Source organism: Musca domestica, unplaced genomic scaffold (genome assembly GCF_030504385.1).
Source record: "Musca domestica strain aabys unplaced genomic scaffold, Musca_domestica.polishedcontigs.V.1.1 250, whole genome shotgun sequence".
Taxonomy (NCBI): Eukaryota; Metazoa; Arthropoda; class Insecta; order Diptera; family Muscidae; genus Musca; species Musca domestica.
Window position 1 is genome coordinate 192724 of NW_026712278.1, and position 24521 is coordinate 217244.

Sequence of the window (24521 nt, forward strand, 5' to 3'; positions counted from 1 at the left end):
ATCGAGAGAGCTGCAAGTTTTGCTAGTTTTTGGAGTACGGGAACGCGTTTTAGCAGAATTAGCACTAATTAGTACTAATTTGTAGGTTCTGTAACACAACTATTGAAGTGTATATTTTGTAATATTTTTTCACCTTACAACATAGGTTGGGATTATTATATGCAGATTCCAATTATCGTCCGATCCTCACGAAAAGGGTAGGGTTAGGCTCAGAAGGGCTTGGCCTATTGTTTTCAAAGATGTCCGCAATATATTTAGGGGCTGAAATGGACCAACAAATAAAAATATTCCTGATTTTGCAGCCGTTATAAAGGTCATAATAGGACACGAAATCTCGCATGAAGTTAGAGTTTAGGACAGCGGGTAGAATGGACCACCATTTCTCTCTGAAAAATAAGACCATTACTTACTAGCGATTTCCTGAATACACAAAATGCGAACTTCTGGCTTTTTATGCTGATTTCGTTGACGACTATAGCCAAATATCGTAGACAAGAAAATCATATAGATGAGTCTATATGAGTCTTGCTTTTGGAGATGATCGCAAAATATTAGGGGTTCAAATGAATCAAAAGCAGGAAAAAAATCCTGATCACACAATTGAAGCCATTCGACACGCCTGAGAAGAGCGTTAAGGACAGGGAAGAATACTACAATCTTGGATGATCATTGGATTATATTTAGCTGTAAAATGGACCACAACAACTAACAGCACGACGGAGTGCGTAAATATTGGGCAAATGTCCCTGGTCAAAAGGCTGAGGGTAATATCTGGGCTGACATAATTTCAAAAGCGAAATCTTCCAAACTGGATTTGGACATAAGGGGGCTTCTAACATATTGTAGTGTTGTAGGGTATCACATGGTCGGCCCCGCAGGACTATAGCCATTGCTTACTTGTTTTTAAATCTAATTAAATGAAAGTAAAAATTGTCGAAAATAGCGTCAAATTTTAAAATAACTTTAGATTTGTTCGAATTGTTCAAACTTGGCACGAATTATGGGCTTCAAACGGCCAATGAAACCGTCACACGCTGCCCGAATGTTGCTCTGCGGTATTTTAGTCCATTCCCGGCGAAGCGCTTGCTTGAGATGATCGACACTTAGGTATTTTTTAGTGCCAACCTTGCTTTCCAAAATACTCCAGACACAATAGTCCAACGGATTAGTATCCGTAGATTTTGGTGGCCATTGTTCGCTGGAAATGAAGCAAGGAACCTCATTTTGTAACCATTCTTGGGTGGCTGATTGCGATTGCGTGCTGAGTGCGATTTGGAATATCCAGGGTATGCGGCCAAAATGTTTGCGAGGCCAAGGCTTTAATACACCCTCCAGAATATTTTCGCAATAATATTTGGTATTTATTCTGATGCCACGGTCGATTAATACAAGCAGAGAGAGACCATCGGCTGTTATGGCGGCCCACACCATCACCATGGCCGGCGCTTGAGTTCTTGTGGCCAACCGAAGGTGCACATTTTCAGCTGACCTCTTTGGCTAGTAAACACGATGATTTTGTTTGTTTACAAATTGCTGGACAACAAATGTTTTCTCATCGAAGAAAACCAAATTCGGCAGTTCACCACTTTCGGCCAAGTGAAGGAACTCCTTAGCTCTTTTGAGTCTATTTTCTTTCTGTTGCGGTGTAAGTTCTTGGACTTTTTGGAATTTCAATGGCTTTACCCCGAGCTAATTTTTCAATATTTGACGAATGGAATATTGCGCTATGTTCAGCTCACGAGCCATTTGTCGGCCACTGCGACTCGGGTTTCGATCAAGTCGCTTCTTTACTTTTCGCACCATTTCTGCTGATGTTGCTGTTTACTTCCGTCCTTGACGATACTTGACGTCGGGCTACGCTACCAGTATCACGGTAACGAGCGATGGTACGAGACACAAAAGATTTAATGACATTTAAACGCTGGAGTGCTCTAACGATAGCCACTTGTGATTTTCCAGCCAAATATAAAGAAATCACACCATCGCGCTTGAATTTCATCACGAATAACATTTTTTCTGGAAAATTCTCACCAAAATGCTTTTGTACGCTTGTGAACAATATAATAAGCTGTCGCTGGAATAATTTTGACAGCTGTCGGACGAGTGGCTTAGAATTGGCAGCAGTCTGAAGTTGATTGCAGTTTTTTCATCTCATATATTTTTTTTTTCAATTCACAAATTCATTTCGACTACCCACCCTAATATTCGGCACCCGCATATTTTTGTCGAGCCACTACATTAATTTCATTTACACTTCGTCGCGCCGCACATACATTCACTTATTTACAACTAACAAATAAATCTCGCCACATTCTTCTACGTCGAACAAGAAAAGAAAAACGTTCATTCAGTAAAAGTTTTCGAATCAAGAAATTCATGTCGATTGAAATTCGAGTAGCTGCCGGGTAAGGAAACTTTTTGAAACGCAATACCAAGTGACACCACCACCACCCAGAGCACACAAAATCAGTGGAGGCTTGGTATGGGATCTGTTGTTTTCCAATTGCTTGGAATAACAGCTTCCTGAAGTGAACACACACTGTCGCTTTGCTTTGCAATTGTCATTTAATACAACAAATTATGTGTAGGAGCTGATTTGGCACGCCGTCGTGCCTGGCAGCCAGAGTCGATGTTGTCAATTAATCGTATGATTTTTCTTATTTTCAAATTAACATTATCGAATTAAGAAAATTTGCGATTTTGATTGCGTTGCAATGAAGTGAAATTGCTGCACAGAATGGATAGAAAGAATTGAATATATACAGAGGAACAGAAGTAGGATTTCTGTCCATCGAAGACCAGCTGAAGGTCTTCTAGACGCACCCATAAAAACCTGCAAATGATCTTCTTTTTACAAAAGACTTGCAGATAGTCTTCTATCTACAGAAGACATGCACAAGAGGGTCTGGAGATGGTCTCATGTTAATACAAAGAGGATTTTCGGATTTTTTATAGATAGAAGACTTTCCGTAAGTTTTTGTTCTGCTGGTCTTCTAAAGATAGAAGACCCTCTTTTTGGCCATCTGCAGAAAGAAGACCTTATACAAATGTGACCTTCTTAAAGTCTTCTCTAGTAAGAAGACCATTACCTTAAAGAAACCAACGGGGTATATTTGAATAGGGTTCAAACTTAATATTTGTCAGTGTGAAAATGTGCTTAATCGGTCCATTTTTTTCTGGTAACTCCTTCACAAAGATTCGACATTTTGAATAACAATTCAAAATCTAAATTTTCAATTATCGGAATACTCTTCCTTGGAGTCCTTGCAATTTATATATATATTGTGTCTCCTGCAATATTACTGATAACAATACAGGGTGAGATGAAAAAACTGCAACCATCTTCGGACTGCTGTCATTTCTAAGCCACTCGTCCGACAACTGTTAAAATTTTTCCAGTGACAGCTTATTATATTGTTTACAAGCGTACAAAAGCATTTTGTTCAGATTTTTCCAGAAAAAACAGTTATTCGTGATGGAATTCAAGCGTGATAGTGTAATTTTGTAATATTTAGCTGGAAAACCAAAAGTGGCTATCGTTAGACACTCCAGCATTTAAATGTTGTGAATAAATCTTTTGTGTCTCGTACCATCGCTCGTTACCGTGATACTGCTAGCGTAGCCCGACGTCAAAGAAGTGGACGGAAGAGCAACATCAGCAGAAATGGTTCGAAACGTAAAGAAGCGACTTGATCGAAACCCGCATCGCATTGGCCGAAAAATGGCTCGTGAGCTGAACATATCGCAATATTCCATTCTGCAAACATTGAAAAATGAACTCGGGGTTAAAGCCATTGAAATACCAAAAATTGCAAGAACTTACACCGCAACATAAAGAAAATAGACTCAAAAGAGTTAAAGAGTTGCTTCGCTTGGCCGAAAGTGGTGAACTGCCGAATTTGGTTTTCTCCGATGAGAAAACATTCGTTGTTCTGCACTTTGTAAACAAACAAAATGATCGTGTTTACTTGCCAAAGAGGTCAGCTGAAAATGTGTATTTTGGAAAGCAAAGTTGGCACTAATAAATACCAAAGTGTCGATCACCTCAAGCAAGCGCTTCGCCGGGAATGGGCCAAAATACCGCAGAGCAACATTCAGGCAACGTGTGACGGTTTCATTGGCCGTTTGAAGGCAATAATTCGTGCCATAGGTGACCAATTCGAAAAAATCTAAACTTATTCTAAAATGTAATGCTACTTCCGATATTTTTTGCTTTCATTCAATAACATTTAAAAAAATGAAAAAATTATGGCGTTTGTCTTTGTTGCAATGTTTTTTATCTCACCCTGTATAGTCTGCCCCGCCCGAATTTTTATCTTTCCTTACTAGTTAGTATCTCCAATAGTAATTTTCATTACAAATTTCAGAAGTATAGCCATTTACGTATGCCCAATACTTTAAATTCATTTGTTTGTACGTTTTAGTACGAATTTTCAACACATCAGCCTCTGACCCACATGCAACATTTCAATATTCTTTTTTCAGCTTTTTCGCCTAGGCATTGGTGAATCCGTCACTTACTCATCACTCTACTATTTTAGTTGGTTTATGTACGTCCGATAAAAAGTTGACAAAGGCTAAGGGAGGGTATACACCTGTCAAAATGTCGTCTAAAACTTTCTAACATTTTTCCAATCCTAAAGCGGTTTCAAAACTTAGGTCTTGCCAATTCAGTGTTTTATTTTATTTCGTTTTATTATTATTTATTCTTATTTATTTATTTAATGTTAAGTGTTCTATCTGTTAAAATGTCTGTGTTAATAACATTTGTAATTCTCCTGCTCTCATTGCAACAACTTTGTGTTTGAGAAATTCCCTCATTCCTCAATTTTTGTTTTCTCTTCTCTTTTCAGGTTATGAACAAAATCCCACTCTCAATTTTTCTCGTTGATGTCTCATCGTTTGGTTTGGTTTGTTATTCATTGATAATACAGCTGAGTACTTGAGAACGACACCCAGAGAGAGAGAGAGAGAGAGCAACAACCTCTCCTACTCTCAAAATACACACAAACAAAACAAAAACAGATCGTTGCTCAACGGATTTTAGCAAACAGTTGACAACTTTCAAGGTTGGGCCATCGTTGTTCTGAACCACCTGAAACAGAAACAGAAAATTCTACGACGGTACGACAACGACGACGACGGTATATCCAGTTTTGTGTTACGTTTCCGGTTTACCGGTTCCTGCGGCGGCGTCATGACTTCACAGCAATGTCTGTGCATCAAACGGTTTCTAATTATCGGCATCGGATTTCTATCGATCCTGGCCGGTCTCTATTTGTACCTGAATTGGATAGACATGTTTACGGAAATGCGTGGAAAGGTAAGTGACAAAGTGGAGGACGAAAACAAAGCAAAAAAGACACATCAAAGGCAATCAAGTGGCCACGAGAGTAATGTGTGTTTGATAGAAATCATAGGGGCGGTTGTGGATTAAAATTTTTGCAGTACTTCTTTTTTGCCCTAAAACAATAAACCCGTTGTTTTACTTTTCAACCATTTTTATTACCATTTGTTTCGTGTTGTTGTCATTGTTTTGTTTTTATCTAATCTTCCTCGTCGCTGGTGAAATTTAGAATCAAGAAAAAAAACTGCTGGCGATAACTAACTTATGTTTTTTTACCTGCCAGGCCTAAGTTGTCTTCATGTCGCTAGAATTCAAAATAATAAAGAGGAGGAGGGAAAAACATAAAAATAGTCAAATAAAATTGCGCAAAATAAAATAAACAAGAACATTTAGTTAAACAAAAAGCAATTTCGGAAATTTTGCATCTTGAGTGCAATGAACTTTTGTAGGGTCCATAAAATTGTTTGTGTGACCCAAGGGCAATTACTTTTGAATGCATTTTTATGGGAAAAGTGTGCTGCGACAGGCATGAGATTATGAACGAGATTAATGGTTCCAAACATAATTATACAATGTTAATTAAATTTATATTAATTAGACTTCGAACTTCGAATTTGGAAAGGTCTTGGACATAATAGACCGTAGTCGCTACAGATAGAAAACCCTTAAGTAGATTTTTTCTTTTTGGCGGAATTCTCCCAGGATGTTCCACATAAGCGGCTTAACTACGATTAAGGACTTATTCGCAAATCGATCGGAAAATATTATTACAGGTAGCCCTGGTGGTGGGTCATGGTTACAACGATGTGATTTTTTTCTTGTGGAAGTCCATACTTATCAAGTTTAGGGTAGCCGGTGTTGACACTCATACTATCTGGTTGGTCTTACAAACACTGGAAATAGAGCAAATGATCGACGAGGGTGCCCTTTACTCTACTTGTTCTGCGGGTATCTTATAGAAATCCCTTTTAAAGGCACAAGTTTTTTATTTTTTAAGACATTTCAGAATTTTTTCCCTTATTTACGGATGGAACTAGGTTACAAGGTTCTCTGTGTCGAACAGAAATACGACCTTTTTACTTTTAATACCATATAGCATTATATAGGGGGCATATTAAATTTGTCATTCCATTTGTAACTCCTCGAAATACTCAAGATACAGGGTCAGATAAAAAAAAACGAATTATGGCCTTCAAACGGCCAATGAAACCGTCACACGCTGCTCGAATGTTGTTCTCTGTGGTATTTTGGCCAATTCCCGGCGAAGCGCTTGCTTGAGGTGATCGACACTTTGGTATTTTTAGTGACAACCTTGTTTTCCAAAATACTCCAGACACAATAGTGCAACGGATTGGTATCCGGAGATTTTGGTGGCCATTGTGCGCTGGAAATGATGCGGAGAACCTCATTTTGTAACCATTCTTGGGTGGCGCGTGCTGAGTGCGATGGTGCTGAGTCCTGTTGGAATGACCTAGGTCTGCAGCCAAACTGTTTGCGTGCCCAAGGCTTTAATACACCCTCCAGAATATTTTCGCCATAATATTCGGCATTTATTCTGATTAATACAAGCGGAGAGCGACCATCGGCTGTTATGGCGGCCCACAACATCACCATGGCCCTCTCTTGTGTTCTGGTGGCCAACCGAAGGTGCACATTTTCAACTGACCTCTTTGGCAAATCAACACCATCATTTTGTTAGTTTACAAACTGCTGGAAACTAAAATCGGCAGTTCACCACTTTCGGCCAAGCGAAGCAACTTTTTGGCTCTTTTGAGTCTTTTTTTGTTCTGTTGGGGTTAATTTCTTGCACTTTTTGAAATTTCAATGGCTTTACTCCGAGCTCATTTTTCAATATTTGTCCGAATGGAATATTGCGATATATTCGGCTCACAAGCCATTTTTCGGCCACTGTTACGCGGGTTTCGATCCAGCCGCTATTTTACTTTTCGAACCATTTTTGCTGATGTTGCTGTTTTCATCCGTCCACTTCCTTGACGTCGGCCTACGCTACCAGTATCACGATAACGAGCGATGGTACGAGACACAAAAGATTTATTCACATTTAAATGCTGGAGTGCTCCGACGATAGCCACTTGTGGGTTTTCAGCCAAATGTACAGAAATCACACTATCACGCTTGAATTCCATAACGAATTACTTTTTTTCTAGAAAATCCTCACCAAAATGCTTTTGTACACTTGTAAACAATATAATGAACTATCACTGGAATAATTTTAACAGCTATCGGACGAGGGGCTTAGAAATGACATCCACTCTGGTAATGGGTGAGGTATAGTGCTGGATTTTTCAAATTTAATATTGAGGTCACTGTTGGTATCTGGAATTAAGATGTGGAGGTGGGTTTGGAAATATATAATTGTACCCAAAGTACTGAATGGCACTGAATAGGGCATTGGGTGTAGCATAGAGTTAAAATCGTGAAATTTCATATGGTTGTCACTGTTGGGGTCTGTAGTTGAGGGAAGCAGCTGGTTTTGGAAATATGTACTACAATTATTCGAAAAGTACTAAGTTTTACGAAATTAGTTATTGGGCGAAGTAATAGAGCTATAAGCCTGACATTTGGTATTAAGGTCTTTGTTGGTATCTGGTGTTGAGATATGGAGATGCTTTTGGAATATACTAAATAAATGTACGAAAGGACGAGAAGTAGTACTAAGGAATATATCTGATATCCCGAAATTTTTTTATGGATGTCACTGCTGGTGTCTGTGGTTGAGAGAAGGAGCTGGTTTTGGAAATGTGTACTACAATTATTCGAAAAGTACTAAGTTGTACTAAATTGGTTATTGGGTGAAAAGGTAGAACCTGAGGTTGATAATGAGCTCTCCGTTGGAATCTGGTAATGAGATCTGATGGTGGTTTTGCGTAATATAATTGTTCGAAAAGTACTAAATGGTATTAATTTTGGATCACTGCTAGTGTCTGGAAGTGTCAAATGTATATTGTTTTAGATAAACGTACTAAATTTTACTACATTTGATATTGGGTAAAAGGATAGCGTTGAAATTCTGAAATTTGATATTGAGGCCATTGTAGATTTCTAGGGTTTTCATATGGAGGTGTTGAAATTGTTTTGGACATAAAAATTGGATGTGGGGTCATTGTGCGATGGGTTTACCAATATCCCCCAGGATAAATTTCAAATTAAATGATTTTAAAGACTTCTTGAGTAAAAGCTAAATATTTCCTATTATTTTTCCGAAAAAGGAAATACTTGGAAAAAATTAATAATACTTGATAGTCTGAAAATTTAGTACGATATATGAAGTTTTGTTAAAAAATGTCAAACTTAACAAATTGTGCGTTTCGAGTACTAAAAAGACCTAACTCGAACTGCTGGAATGAATCTAAAATTTAAAGGTGAAATTTTCGCCGACGAGGTACTGGCACTTGCTAGTCTCATATAAAACGTTTTGCACAACCGCCCATATAACGGAGCCTGTCGATTTTGAGTATTTTTTAAAGTTATATCTCCAAAAACCAAAATATTTGTAAATTGATGATTTATGATGTTAAAGACATTGAGCCATTCTTTATGAAAACTGCAAATATAGGCCAACTATTTCACAGCATGCATTTTCAGAGGTATCTCCTGTTTTCCTGTATTTTACTTTGTATGTTTTTTTTTATGGTGGAGGGTATTAAAAGTCAGGGCCGTCAAAATTTAATGTTTTTTTTTACTAGTCATAGAATTGTTGTCATTTGCTATGTTAAACGCCAAAGTTCTTGTGTTGGCCTAATTTTTTGAAGACTTTGATCGTGAAAACAATTAAATTCATTTTACATTCAATTACTGTCACCCTCATCTAACAGTAAATTTAGTTTAGATTAATAAACAGGGTTGTGACCCCTTGTAATATACACATGACCTCTGATGTGAATGTTAATAGCATGCGGTAATAACATACGTATTTACGTTTGAAGATTATGTGTTTTTCCATTCCATAAAAAACTACATTTGAGGCATAAAAATTTCAGTTTTTCTTGTCCGGAAAATGTTCACTGACATACATCCAATATATTGAATGAATTTTGTTTTGGAATTTTTTCTAAGTGGGGGTTTCCAAAAAGTTAAAAAGTATCAGTCGGTTTTGCCGACCCTCAGGCATTGTTCGATTATTTAAATATATTTTGACTTCTGTTATGATTATTCAACTGTTAACCCTCTATGGAGTAAGTTTCGAAGGAATGGGCCAATATTGTCCATTTCGTATCGGACCTTAATAAATATGATAAAAATATTGCGTCATGCCAGTTTTGGACTATATCGACTACTTCCTTCACTTCATAAGAGATATGCGATAATTTTTAGAAAATGATGAAATGTGCGTGAGGTTCCAGATATGGTCGGTCAAAGTGTTCCATTTTCACAATTCATCTAATATAGACGAAAATATTGGCAAAAAAATCGAGAACGTTTATCCAATTTCATGCAAAATCATAAATTCCGATAAATACCATATTTATATTTCTGCTTGCTGATTTCCCAGATTTGTTTCGCAAGTAATGACAGGTACAAGTACTGAAAATTGTGGCCCCTTGGGGATGAGATACCAGAAGGGGTTGGCAGATATCTATCATCTTCACAACAGATCTTGCGTTAGTAGAAAAGTTTAGATGTGTGACATTTAAAGAGCGTTTTGATCGTTTTGATTTTCAAAATCTTGAACCCTATGTGGAGGAGGTACTAGAAGAAGTGGGTCGATCTCTACCATCTTTATAACAGATCTTGTGTTGATGGAAATATTGAGGTGCATCAAGTCTGTATGGAATCGGATGTTATTTTCAAAATTTTGACCATTTTGTGGGGAAGGTACCAGAAGCAGTGGATCGATATATCCCATCTACACAGCAGATCTTGTGTTAGTAGAAATAATGAGATGTGTAAAATATGAAGAGAACCGGATGTTTATTGCGGATTTGATAATAGTTTTGGTCATTCAAAATTTTGACCCTTTGTAGGGGAGGTACCAGAAGAAATGGACTGAACTCTACCATCTTTTTAACAAATCTTGTGTTAAATAAAATATTGAGATGTGCCAAGTCTGAATGGAATCGGATGTCAATTTCATCAATTTATGAGCCTCATGGATATTCAATATGTTTACCCTTTTGTGGGGGAGGTTCCAGAAGGAGTAGACCGATGTATCTCAGCTTCATAGCAGGTCTTGTGTTAGTAGAACAAATGGGATGTGTGAAATATGAGGAGAACCGGATGCTAATTTAGCGTTTTATAATCGTTTTGGTTATCCAAAACTTTGACCCTTAGTAGGTGAGGTACCAGAAGGAATGGTCGGATCTCTACCATCTTTATAACAGATCCTGTGTTGATAAAAATGTTCAGATGTGCCAAATCTAAATGGAACCGAATGTTAATTTCGCGTTTTATGAGCTTAATGGATATTCAAAATGTCGACCTTTTGTGGGGGAGGTTCCAGAAGTAGTGAACCGATACACAGCACAGCAGATTTTGTGCTAGTAGAACAAATGGGATGTGTGAAATATGAGGAGAACCGGATGCTAATTTCGCATTTTATAATAATTTTGGTTATTCAAAACTTCCACCCTATGTGGGGGAGGTACCAGAAGGAATGGTCCGAGCTCTACCATTTTTATAACAGATCTTGTATTGATAGGAATATTGGGATGTGCCACGTCTGAACGGATTCGGATGTTAATTTCGAGTGTTATGAGCTTAATGGATTTTCAAAATTTCGACCTTTTGTGTGGGAGGTACCAGAAGGGGTGGACCGATACATTCCATCTTAGCACCAGATCTTGAGTTTATAAAAATATTGGGATGCGTGAAATTTGAAGACAATCGGACTCTTATATCACATTTTATAATTTATAATTTTAAAATGTTGACCCTTTGTGGGAACCAGACCTAGGGTAAAAATATTGGGATGTGTGAAGACAATCGGAATCTTACATCACATTTTATAATAGATATAATTATTCAAAATTTGGACCTTTTGTGGGGGAGGTACTTGATAGAGTGGACCGATATTGTCCATTTTCGCACCTTACCTATAACTGATGCAAATATTAGGATTTGCAAACTTGGAGCAAAATCGGATTATCGGTTCCCTTTCTTTGCTGAAAATATATTTTTGGAAAATTTCGATCTTTTGTGGGAGAGGTACCAGAAGTAGTAGACAGATCTATTCCATCTTAACACCAGACCTAGGGTTAGTCAAAATATTGGGATGTGGGAAATTTGAAGACAATCGGACTCTTACATCACATTTTATAAGAGTTGTAATAATTCAAAATATTGACGCTTTGTGGGGAAGGTACCTGATGGAGTAGACCGATATTGTCCATTTTCACACCTGACTTATAATTGATTCAAATATTAGGATTTGCAATATTGGAGCCAATTCGGATTATCGGTTCTCTATCTGTGCAGAAAATATATTTTTGAAATTTTCGGCCTTTTGTGGGGAAGGTACCAGAAGTAGTAGACAGATGTTTTCCATCTTAACACCACACCTAGGGTTAATAAAAATATTGGAATGTGTGAAATTTAAAGACAATTGGATTCTTATATCACATTTTATAAGAGTTATAATTATTCAAAATTTTAACCTATTGTGGGGGAAGCACAAATAGAGTGGACCGATATTGTCCATTTTTGTACCTGATCGAGAACTGAGGCAAATATTAGGGTTTGCAAAGTTTGAGCAGAAAATATTTGTTTTTGAAAATGTCGACCTTTTGTGGGGGAGGTACCAGAAGGAGTGGACCTGAGAATTCCATCTTAGCACCAGATCTTTAGTCTATAAAAATATTGGGATGCGTGAAATTTTAATACAATCGGGTTCTTACATCACGTTTTATAAGATTTATAATTATTCAAAATGTTGACCCTTTGTGGGGGAAGCACAGATGGAGGGAGTGGACTGATATTTGATTTGATATGATCCATTTTTGCACCCGAACGAGAACTGAGGCAAATATTAGGTTTGCAAAGTTTGAGCAAAATCGGATTATCGTTTTTCTTTCATTGCAGAAAATATATTTTTTTAAAATTTAGATCAGAAGGAGTGGACCGATGTATTCCATCTTAAGACCAGACCTTGGGTTAATAAAATTATTGGGATGTGTGAAATTTGAAGACCATCTGTCTCTTATATCACATTTTATAATTTCAAAATTTTTACCCTTTGTGGGAGAGGTACTTAATGGAGTGGGTCGATATGAACGAACGAGATATCTGTACGAGAACTGAGGATTTGCAAAGTTGGAGCAAAATCGGATTATCGATTCCCTTTCTGATCAGAAAATATATTTTTTGAAAATTTCGATCTTTTGTGGGGGAGGTACCAGAAGGAGTAGACCGATATTACCCATCTCCGAGCTCGATCTAAGTTTGATAATAATATTACGATGTACCAAGTTTGGACCAAATCGGATACTCCCTTCGAGAGTTATCATGTTTTCGTATCGTCACTGTGTAAAAATATTTCTGATTTTACATATTTTATTGAATTGATAATAATAATCAGAATAGTTGATATACACTTTTTCGAAATAGTTTTTTTTTTTTCAAAATTTTGTAAATTAGTGCAAGGTCAATGCAAAAGTCATATGTTCTGGCTTTGGATAAGAGTTTGAAATTCTTATCAGTAAATACTTTTTTTTCAATTTTGAACAAGTCAATGTCTTCTTTCCTCCTCTAGTTAGTTCCCTTCTTGATTGATGAATTGCAATTAATGGGGAAGAGAAGGGGGCGCGTTTTTTGTGGTGCTACTGTTTTCAGGGCTTTTATAGTCGTTGATAGATAGTTCCCTTTATCAGCAAAAATAAAAGTCATTTTCAGTAGAAAAAAAAAAAAAAACAACAAAAACTGTTGTAGTGGATTTTTGATTGAAACAGGTGGCACGGCTGACATCTATTGCAAAAAAAAAAACAATAAAAGAAACTAATTTATTTTCCATTGGCCTGGCTGGCTGGCGTTTACCTTTGTTTGTTGTTGTTGTTGCTGTTTGCGGAGCTTATCTTTATTGGCATTATTATCATTTGTTTCGTGTGTGTGTGTGTGTTGGTGCGTATGTTTGTTTATCCATTACATGGAAGCCAAATAATGATAATGACACAATTATCGACATTATCGCCGGCTATCAAACCCCCTTCCCCACCCCCTTCTTGGCAGGTGCCGTCTTCTTCTACATTTTTTTTTTTCGTTTTCAAATCAACCAAAAAATTGCTCGTACACGAGTAACTCGAAAAGTCCATGGAATTTTATCATTATGATAATTGATTTTTTTTATTCTAGGCCACTAGGAAAGAAAATTTGTGAATTTTGGAAAAAAAACATTTTTTTTTTGGTATTTTAGATCATCATCTCAAAAATAATTTTTGGAGCTATCCACTTTGCGACATGTGCCCAATAAATGAAAGAAGATTTTTTAAATATCGTATCATAAAAGATCCTTGAAAAGTCTGCCTTCCAGAGAACACCTTTAAAAGGCATTCTTCAAATAGGTACTCCTAAAAAGGAGGATATCTTGGAAGACACCTTAAAAAGTCTTAATTTCATAAGGACCCTCAGGAGGTCTTATATTTATTAGAGACCTTGAAATCGTTTTCTTTTTCAGTAGAAGACCCTTATAAGGTTCCAAAGGACAACAATTAACCTTATTTCTATAGAGGACGCTAAAAAGGTCTTATTCTTATATAGAAGATCCTCAAATGTCCTTATTTTTTTTTTGAGAACACAATAAAAAGGTCTTTCTATAGGAGCCCCTTACAGAGCCTTCTTTGCATAGACAGACCTACAATAATTTATTTTCCCAAAGGGTCCAATTTTTTAGAGAAAGCCCAAAAAGGATCTTCGTTTTAAAGGAGGTCTTCTATTTTCGTGAGCCTCGGTTCGTGAGTTCGGTTTTTTTTAAATAGAAGACCCCTATAAGATTCCAAACGACAACAAAAAACCTTATTTCTATAGAGGAAGCGAAACGGTCTTATTCTTTTATAGAAGATCCTCAAATGTCCTTGTTTTTTTGAGAACACAATAAAAGGGTCTTTTTATAGGAGGCCCTTACAGAGCCTTCTTTGCATAGAATACCTTCAAGAATTTATTTTCCCAATTTATTTATTTTTTTTGAGAACACAATAAAAGGGTCTTTCTATAGGACGCCCTTACAGAGCCTTCTTTGCATAGAAGACTTTCAAGAATTTATTTTCCCAAAGAAGATATGTAAGAGGTTTAATTTTTTAAGATAAGATCCAAAAAAGGGTCTTCGTTTTAAAGGGGTTCCTTAAATAGTTGTTTGTTACATGATCTTTTCATTTAAGACCATTTAAGGCTTATCTTTCTATGGAAGTGTTCAAAGGGAACTTTCTCTAAAGAGGGCGTGATAGGCACTTCTTCAAAAGCTGCTTTTACAGGTCATTTAAGGATATTTTTGAAGAGCAAATTGACTTCTTGACTAGAAGACACCTTTAAATAGTCTTCTCTGTATGGAAGACACCTTAAAGTAGTCTTCCCTTTATATAAGACCTTAAAGTATCTTCTCTGTATGAAAAACATTTACAGGGCCTTTAAAAAGATTTTCTTTCCACAGAAGACCTTTAAAGAATATTCTATGCTTAGAAGACCTTTAAAGGGTCTTTTATGTTTAGAAGATTCTTCTTTCTACAGAAAACCTTTAAAGGATCATCTTTCCATAGAGGACTTCTAAAGGGTCTTCTTTCCATAGAAGACCTCTAAAGCGTCTTCTTTCCATAGAAGACCTTTAAAAGGGACTTCCTTCTATAGAAAACTTTTAAAAGGTTTTCTCTTTTTAACGGTCTTCTCTGTTTAGAATGTTCTTTTAGATTTTCTTTCCATAGAAGACCTTTAAGGGTTAAAATATCTTATTTTTATAGAAGGCTTTTAAAAGTGTCTTCTTTCTACAGAAGGCCTTTAAAGGATCTCCTCTGTGTAGAAGATCCTTTAAAGGATCTGCTTTCCGTAGAAGACCCTTAAAGAGTCTTCTTTCCATAGAAGACCTTTAAAGGGTCTTCTCCGTATAGAAGAAGACCTTTCAAAAGGATCTTCTCCGTATAGAATAAGACCTTCTAAAGGGTCTTCTCCGTGTAGACCTATCAAAAGGGTCTTCTCCGTATAGAAGAATACATTTCAAAAGGGTCTTATCCGTATGGAAGAAGACCTTTCAAAAGGGTCTTCTTCGTATAGAAGAAGACCCTTTCAAAAGGGTCTTCTTCGTATAGAAGAAGACCTTTCAAAAGGGTCTTCTTCGTATAGAAGAAGACCTTTCAAAAGGGTCTTCTTCGTATAGAATTTCTTCTATACGTATAGAATTTCTTCTATACGAAGAAGACCTTCTAAGTGGTAGTTTAATTGGTCTTCTTTCTACAGACGACTTTGAAGGGGTATTTTTCCTATAGAAGACCCATTCAAAATAGGACCTTTAAATGGCTTTCTGTTCTAGGGAAAGCCTTGAATAGACCATCTTTCTGTAGAAGGCCTTAGATGACTCTTCTTTCCATATATTGCCCTTAAAAATGCATTTTTATTTCGTAGAACGCATCAAAGGTTCTTAGAAGATCCTTAGAATAGGAGAATGCCTTGTAAATGTCTATCTTTCTTAGAAGACCTTCAGAAGGTCGTTTTCCACAGAAGCCCTTAAGGAGGGGTTTTTCCCATCAAGACCTTCGGGAAGTTTGAAATGACTTTCAAGAAGTCTTACCATAGAATACATTTGGACACCATAACCATGTAGAAGCGCCTTGAAAAGAGAGGCATACGGCGAAAAGTAGGCCTTTATCAAGTCTACAAAAATAAAAAAAACTGATCTCAAATATCATTTTTGAAAATACGAACTTTAAAAGGTTTTCTGTGAAAAGACCTTTCATGGACAGAAGACTTTCAAAAGTTCTTCTGTTAAAAGAAATACCCTAAAAATATCCCTTACAAGGGTTTCTATGATAGGTGGTCGATTACACGGATATCGGTGAAAAGAATGCCTTTAAGAGCCTATGAAAGGACGCTGTCTTAATGATCTTCCAGATAAAAAAGGCCTTCTGGAGGCATTCTGTGCAAGAACGACCATTTGAAAAATGCGCCTTGAGTATTTTCAAAGGTTTTCCATATTTTTTATTCATTTTTTGTATTAATTCCTATTTTAGAACAGTGTGGCTTGTTTGTTCCTATTTTATTGAGATTTTTCAAACCCATTGCCAATACACATACATACAACATTAAAAAGCTGATAACATTTACTTACTCCAGAATTTTATTCCTGCACATCTGGCACAATTCATGTGACAACACATTCGTTTTTGATATATCACTTTATGATCGCTGTTTTGAAATTGGATTTATTGCACTTGAAGTCATTTCAACCATACATTCAAATTGGTTTGAAACTAATCAAAATGGACAATTATTGATCAAATTTTAAGTTTTTTTTAGATTTTAATAAAATTTCCAATACATTTTTGGACTATAAATATGAAATACCAAAAATAAATACGCCATTAAATCCCACACAAACAAAACTTAAGGAAAAAAAATGTCTTCAACTTTTTAAGACACATGACAAAGTCAACGACAGACCGAAATGAAAAACAAAAAAAAAAATGTTGATCTGCAGATAAGGCGTTAATCGCTTTGGATTAGTAATGAATCATAAGTTTATGCTGATAAAACTAAAAATAAAATACAAAACAGACAAACTATAATTTTAAAGCGTGCGACATAGGCTCTGCGGGGATGAAACCAATGAAATCGCAATAGTGTTGATATCTTAAACGCTATTGACAGACGTCTAAAGGAGCATTTCATTCAGAACTGATTAAATTTTATGAAAATAATTAAAAATTTCATAATATCTCAGCATAATTTAGCAAGGGCCAAGATATCCAAACCAACTCTGTAGAGACAGTGACAATGAGGGAGGTTGACCAAAATTACTGTAAATGAGGAAATTAAGTAACGTCCCTTTTCCACAGAGATTTTGATTGCCATACATATTTATTTGTTATAAAAAAAAACAAAAATTAAATATTAAATATTAAAGCTTGAATTTTTATAAGGGGGCTATTTTGAATTTCAAATACCAAATTTTGAAACAGCGATAAATGTGACAGAAATCACAGAAATACCGAATGTGTGGAGGTGTAGTTACTGTTATATGGGAGCTATACCAAACATATTTTTATACACTCCACCATAATATGGAGGGTATAGACCCCACAAAGTATATCAGCATAAAATTCGATGTCGATTTAGCAGTGTCCGTCCATCTGTCCTTCTGTGGAAATCACTCTAGCTTCCGAACGAAATGAAGTAGGGTGATAAAATGTTACTAAAATGTATATTATCTGTGCAGGACTTTTGGTATTGAAAATGGGACATGTATGTCCACGTTTTGGTATAGCCCCCATATAACGGTACCTCCCGATATTCGGTATTTTGATGAGTTTAGCGACATTATACACCGGAAATGTTTCAAATTTGGTATTTGAAGTTGGTAATGGATATTACAGCCTAAGACAGAAAATTGTCTGTGAAGGTCCATGTCTTCGTATAACCCCCATATAATGGTACCTATCGATATTCGATATTTTGATGATTTTAACGACATTATTCACCGGAATTGTTTCAAATTTGGTATTTGAAGTGCGCAATGGATACTACAGCTTATGACAGAAAATTGTCCGTGCAGGTCCACGTCTTCGTATGGCCCCAATATAACCGTACCTCCCTATATTCTGTAATTCATTATCATTTCATTCATTCATTATTCACCGATTTTTTCTTTTAAGTTTCTCATTTGAATATTTTAAAGGCTTATGACAAAAGTAGCCTATGCAGGCCCACGTCGTCGAATAGACCCTAATATAACGACTACATTGGGTATTTTTAAGATTTGAACAGAATTTTTAACGGATTTTATTTATTTATCTTTCTTTTTTTTAAATTGCCAAATTCATTCCAAATGGTGGAGGGTATTCAAAGACCGGCCCGGCCGAACTTACAGCTTTTATACTTGTCTACGTACCTAAAATACATTTGGATAAAATTTTGTTTGGTACACATTTTGTTCGAATTTCTAAAAAACTCTATTTTTCTCCATCCTACACAACATCAATGACCTGCATTCCAAATTTAGGATTTCCAACGATATATCGAATAGGAATCACACCTATGAGTACACAAGATCTCTTTTGAAGAAAAGTACTAAAAATTTAATACTTTGTATTGGAAGAAAATAATAAGCTAGAATTCTGAAATTTGGAACGAGAGTCACTGATGGAGTGCAGAATAAATATATCAAGGGCTTTTTCGAAATTGAAAAGTTGAAATTAGGTATTGCGGTCACTGTTCATGTGTAGCCTGGATATGTGGAGGTGGTTTCGGAAATATGCACTTTAATTGTACGAAAAGTACTAAATGGAACTAAATTTGGTATTGAGTGAAGGGATAGAGCTGGAATCCCGAAATTTTATATTGAGGTCTCTGTTGGTGACTGAGATTGAGATTGGTGGGCGGTGGCCAGGACATTAGTCCTATATTTTTTCGAAAAGTACTAAATATGGTATGGGGTGAAATCCTCAAATTCGATATTGAGGTCCAAGTTGGTATCTGAAATTGTGATATGGAGGTGGTTTTAAAAATGCGTATTATAATTGCTCGAAAAGTACTAAATGCTACCAAATTTGATACTGAGTGAATGTATAGAGGTGGAATCCGGAAATTTGATATTGAGGCCTCTGTTGGTATCTGGGATTGAGATATGAATGGGGTTTTGGAAATTTGTACTGTAATTCAACGAAAAGTACTAAATTTTACTAAATTTGGTATTGGGTGAATGGATAGATCTGGAATCTCGAAATTGGACATTGAGGTCTCTTGGTATCTAGAATTGAGATCTGGACGTGGTTTTGGAAATGTGTGCTGTTATTGTACGAGAAGTACTAAATAGTACTAAATTTATTATTGGGTAGACGAATAGAGCAGCAATCCTGAAATTTGATGCGGATATCACTGTTGGAGTCTGTGGTTAAGATATGGAGGTAGTTTTGGAAATGTGCACTATAATTGTTCGAAAAGTACTAAGTCGTACTCAATTGGGTATTAGCTGAGAGGGTAAAGCTGGAATCCTCAAATTTTAAATGTCGAATAGCATCAAATTTTAGAATAAGTTTAGATTTGTTCGAATTGGTCACCTTTGGCACGAATTATGGCCTTCAAACGGCCAATGAAACCGTCACACGCTGCCCGAATATTGCTCTGAGATATTTTGGCCCATTTGCGGCGAAGCGCTTGCTTGAGGTGATCGACACTTTGGTATTTTTTAGTGCCAACCTTGGTTTCCAAAATACTCCAGACACAATAGTCCAACGGATTGGTATCCGGAGATTTTGGTGGCCATTGCGCGCTAGAAATGTAGCGAGGAACCTCTTGGGTGGCGCGTGCTGAGTGCGATGGCGCTGAGTCCAGTTGGAATGTCCAAGGTCTGCAGACAAAATGTTTGCGTGCACAAGGCTTTAATACACCCTCCAGAATATTGCCACGGTCGATTAATACGAGGGGAGAGCGACCATCGGCTGTTATGGCGGCCCACACCATCACCATGGCTGGCGCTTGAGTTCTGGTGGCCACCCGAATGTGCATGTTTTCAGCTGACCTCTTTGGCAAGTAAACACGATCATTTTGTTTGTTAACTAACTGCTAGACAACGAATCTTTTCTCATCGGACAAAACCAAATTCGGCCGTTCACCACTTTCGGCCAAGCGAAGCAACTCTTTAGCTCTTTTGGGTCTATTTTCTTTCTGTTGCGGTGTAAGTTCTTGCACTTTGTGGAATTTCAATGGCTTTACCCCGAGCTCATTTTTCAATATTTGCCGAATGGAATATTGCGATATGTTCAGCTCACGAGCCATTTTTCGGCCACTGCGACGCGGGTTTCGATCAAGTCGCTTCTTTAATTTTCGAAAAATTTCTGCTGATATTGCTGTTTTTTTCCGAATCACGGTAAGGAGCAATGGTACGAGACACAAAATTTTTATTCACATTTAAATGCTGGAGTGCTCTAAAGAAATCACACTATCACACTATTATCCATCTTCGCAACTCACCTAGCACTGATGCAAATATTGGGATTTGCAAATTGAGCAAAATCGAATGATCCTTTCTCTTTCTGTGTAGTAAAATATTTTTTTTGAATATTTCGACTTTTTGTGGGCACCGATTATGCCCATCTCCGAACTCGATCTAAGTTTAATAATTATATTACGATGTATAATGTTTGGACCAAATCGGATACTCCCTTCGACAGTTGCTGTGCGCACCAACCAGCCAAACAGACAGACGGACATCGCTAGATCGACTCCAAATATCCTAAAACGGATTTGGTTCAAAGAGACCTAGTATTTAAAACCGTTATTTCGATGAGGCACGACTTGGCCATATTCCTTGGCTACATATTCATTGGTCTATGCTGATGGTATATCTGCTGACAAATCTGACTAATACTCTCCTACTCATTATTTTTTCCAACGACGAAATCTTCATATAGATTCAATGCCCTGAAAAGATAATAGTAACCTGATTTAAAACAATATATATATGAATCATCATCTCCCTCAATGGATTTTCATTTGTTTTTGTTGTCAGATTTTTATTTTTTATTTCTTTTTTTTATTCAATGATTTTGCAATACCGTGTTGTTTTTACAACCATATCTCCGATCTTATCTCCCTCTCTCTCCATTTTGCTCTTTTTTCCAACAATGACATAAACTTTTTGTCTTATCTACAGTTTTACTTATTTACGGTACTTTTTTTGTTCTGCCACTCGTTTTTTACAGGAAATGGCTTTGAGCCCCACCTCACCCACCTACGATGGCTGGAAGGTATCACCCCTGCCACTGGACTTTGATGTGTATCTATTCAATTGGACAAATCCCGAAGATTTCTACGAGGGATCGCCACGAAAGCCTCGTTTCGAGCAATTGGGCCCCTATAGATTTCGTGAAACGCCAGATAAAGTCGATATTGTCTGGCATCCAAGTAATTATTCGGTGTCGTTTCGAAAGAAGGCCACGTTTCAATTTGACCCGGAGGGCAGCAATGGAACGTTGGATGATATTGTAACAACTGTGGATACTGTGGCGCATGTGAGTATAAAAAAAAACTAAAAAACCTAATTTTTTAAAATTTTATGACCAAAAATATAGCAGATCCGAAAATGAAATTAAAGAGAATTTAAATTTTTGTTTTAAATAAAATTTTTAGTGGGAAAAATATTTTTCCCTAATTTTTTTTTTACATCTAGGTCTCTTTTCCCCACAAAAATTATAAGAAAAAAATAAATCATTTATTTTTTCCGATATTTCTTTTCCCCTCAGTCTGCCGCTCTGCGAGCCAAAGATGCCAATGGCTTTCAAAAGGGCATTCTAGCCATGACTCTTAGCAGTCGCCAGGTGACGGTGACCAAGACCGCCAATGAATGGCTTTTCAAGGGTTACAAAGATCCGCTGGTCACAATCGGAGGATTTGTGGCGAAATTCGTAAAAGAAGTTGAGGTTCCATACGATCGTATAGGATGGCTATATACGGTAGGTCTAAACACAACATCTACCCCTTAGAATTATTAAATAACCTCCTCCTACTCCTCTACAGCGCAACGGTAGCTCCACCTATGATGGCCACTTCAATATGTTTACGGGCGCCGATGATATTGCCAAAATGGGTCAAATCTATAGCTGGAACTATAGAACTCATAATGGCGCCTTTCCCGGTGCATGTGGTCGAGTACGCGGCTCAATGGGTGAATTTTTCCCACCCAATTTAACACCGAAAGATTCGGTCTGGATGTATGTGCCAAATGTATGCCGTGCAGTGCCATTGGATTATACCGAAACGGTCAGCGTGCATGGTGTGACGGCTTACAAATACAGTGGAACTGAGAGATCGGTGGATAATGGTAAGTAGAAGCATAATTTTACATTTTTTCCAAGAGATACATAAAAATGGAGATAGATTTTTAGAGGTCTTCTATGAAGAAGAATTGGTACAGATCTTCTCTTAAAAGTCATTCGAAAGGCTTTCTTAGGGGAGAACTTCAAAAAGTCTTTAATATACTTAAATGAACCCCTAACGAGCTTCTATGGAGAAGACCACATCTTCAAGGCCTTCTATAAAGAAGACCATATAAAAGCCTTCTATAATGAAGAAGACCTTATCCAGGTCTTATATAGCGAAGATCTTCCCAAGTCCTTCTATGACGAAGACCTTCTCTGTCTTTCTATGACGAACACCTTCTCAAGGTCTCATCCATAGACTTAAATCAACCCCTAACGAGCTTCTATGGAGAAGACAGCATTCTCAAGGTCTTCTATAAAGAAGACCATATCAAAGCCTTTTAGGAAGAAGAAGACCTTATCCAGGTCTTATATAGGAAAGATCTTCCCAAGGCCTTCTATGACGAAGACCTTCTCAGTCCTTCTATGACGAAAACCTTCTCAAGGTCTCGTCCATAGAAGAACTATTAAACGTCTTCTGCATAGAAGACATCTAGAGGGACTTCTCCATACATGACCTCTTGAAAGTATGCTCTATAGATGACCTCTGGAAGGTCTTGTCCAAAGAAGCCCTGTGAAGATCTCTTCCAGATTTTTTCCATAAAAGATCTCCTGAAGCCTTTCACCATAGAAGACCTCCTGAAGGTCTTTTTCGAAGAAGACCTCTTGAAGATATATTTTCTATAGAAGGTCGCTAAAAGTTCTTCTTCATAGAAGGCCTCTGGAATGTCTTCTCCATACAAGTTCTCTGAAAGATATTGCAGAAGGTCTTCTACCTAGAAGACCTGTAGAAATTGTTCTCAATAGAAGATCTCTAGAAGGTTTTCCCCATAGAAGGCCTCTAAGAGGTCTTCTCCGTAGGAGAACTCAAAGAGGTTTTCTCCATAGAAGACCTGCAGAAGGTCTTCTCCATAGACCTATGGAGGGTCTTCTCCATAGAAGATCTGCAGAAGGACTTCTCCATAGACCTATGGAAGGTCTTCTCCATAGAAAACCTGTAGAAGGTCTTCTCTATAGAAGATCTCTAGAAGATTTTCTCCATAGAAACCTCTGGAAGATTTTCTATATGGATAAGACCTCTTTAAGATCTCCTACGGAGAAAACCTCTTAGAGGTCTTCCCGTTAGAAGACCCTTGGGAGGTCTTTTCCTTAGAATACCTTTAGGGCCCCCTCGAACACCTCTGGAAGGTCTTTTGTATAGAAGAACTCAAGGAGGTCCTCTCCATAGTAGACCTGTAGGAGATATTCTCCTTAGAAGACCTGTACGAGATCTTCTCCTTAGAAGAGCTTTAGGAGACCTCCTTAGAAGACCTCTGGAAATTCTTCTACATAGACGATCTTTATAAGGTCTTATGTATAGAAGACCTCTGGAAGATCTTTCTCATAAAATAACTATTTTACGCAACGGATCCGGTTTATCTTTTTGTAATAGATTTTTTTCAAATCAAAATATTGAAGATATTCTCTTTTTCCCCTCATTACAGGTACCATTTATCCCGAAAACAAATGCTTCTGTGTCAACAATAAATGTGAAGCCTCCGGAGTCTTTAGCATAGCTCCCTGTAAATATAACTCATCGATTTATATGTCCTATCCCCATTTCTATAAAGCCGATCCGATATACCTGGAAGCCATTGAAGGTTTGAAGCCGGAAAAGGAGAAACATGAATTCTTTATGACCCTCGAACCAAATGCCGGTGTACCCATGGATGTGGGCGGGGGCTTTCAGGCGAATTATTTGATGGAGCCAGTGGCGGGGATAAGGTAAGTTGGTGGAGAGTTGAAATGGGCAACATAAATGACACATTTTAGGCCCTGCAACGCATATCTAAATGTTTGAGAGTATGCCTAAAAATTTTTAAAATTATAAGGAATTATCTCCTGTGAGGCCAGGAATGGCCAATGTACATGAAAGCAGGGCTGCAAACAACTTTTCGATTTGGGTTGGACCGATTTATTGGTCCACACTACTTTTGAACCACGGTTCGGTTTTTAAAATATTTTTTCAGCGGCGAACCGTGGTTATTTTAACGAAATAGCGTTTCGGTTCGTAACCGGTTTGCAGCCCTGCATAAAAGATCGCTTTATTTCTTTTTTCTGATACCATA

The 24521-nt window shown here is 37.1% G+C and overlaps 1 protein-coding gene across 2 annotated transcripts in view; it reads left to right on the forward strand.

The window, feature by feature from the left end:
- The window catches only part of LOC101887977 (protein peste), a 48267-nt gene that overhangs the window by 20249 nt on the left and 3497 nt on the right, over positions 1-24521 (forward strand). For both annotated transcript variants that reach the window (XM_059123837.1, XM_005188770.4), the window contains exons 2-6: positions 4854-5323; positions 21199-21507; positions 21739-21948; positions 22013-22316; positions 23898-24177. In XM_059123837.1, coding sequence (XP_058979820.1) covers positions 5198-5323; positions 21199-21507; positions 21739-21948; positions 22013-22316; positions 23898-24177 — 1229 coding nt within the window. In that variant the 5' untranslated portion in view covers positions 4854-5197. The remainder of the gene's footprint in view (positions 1-4853; positions 5324-21198; positions 21508-21738; positions 21949-22012; positions 22317-23897; positions 24178-24521) is intronic.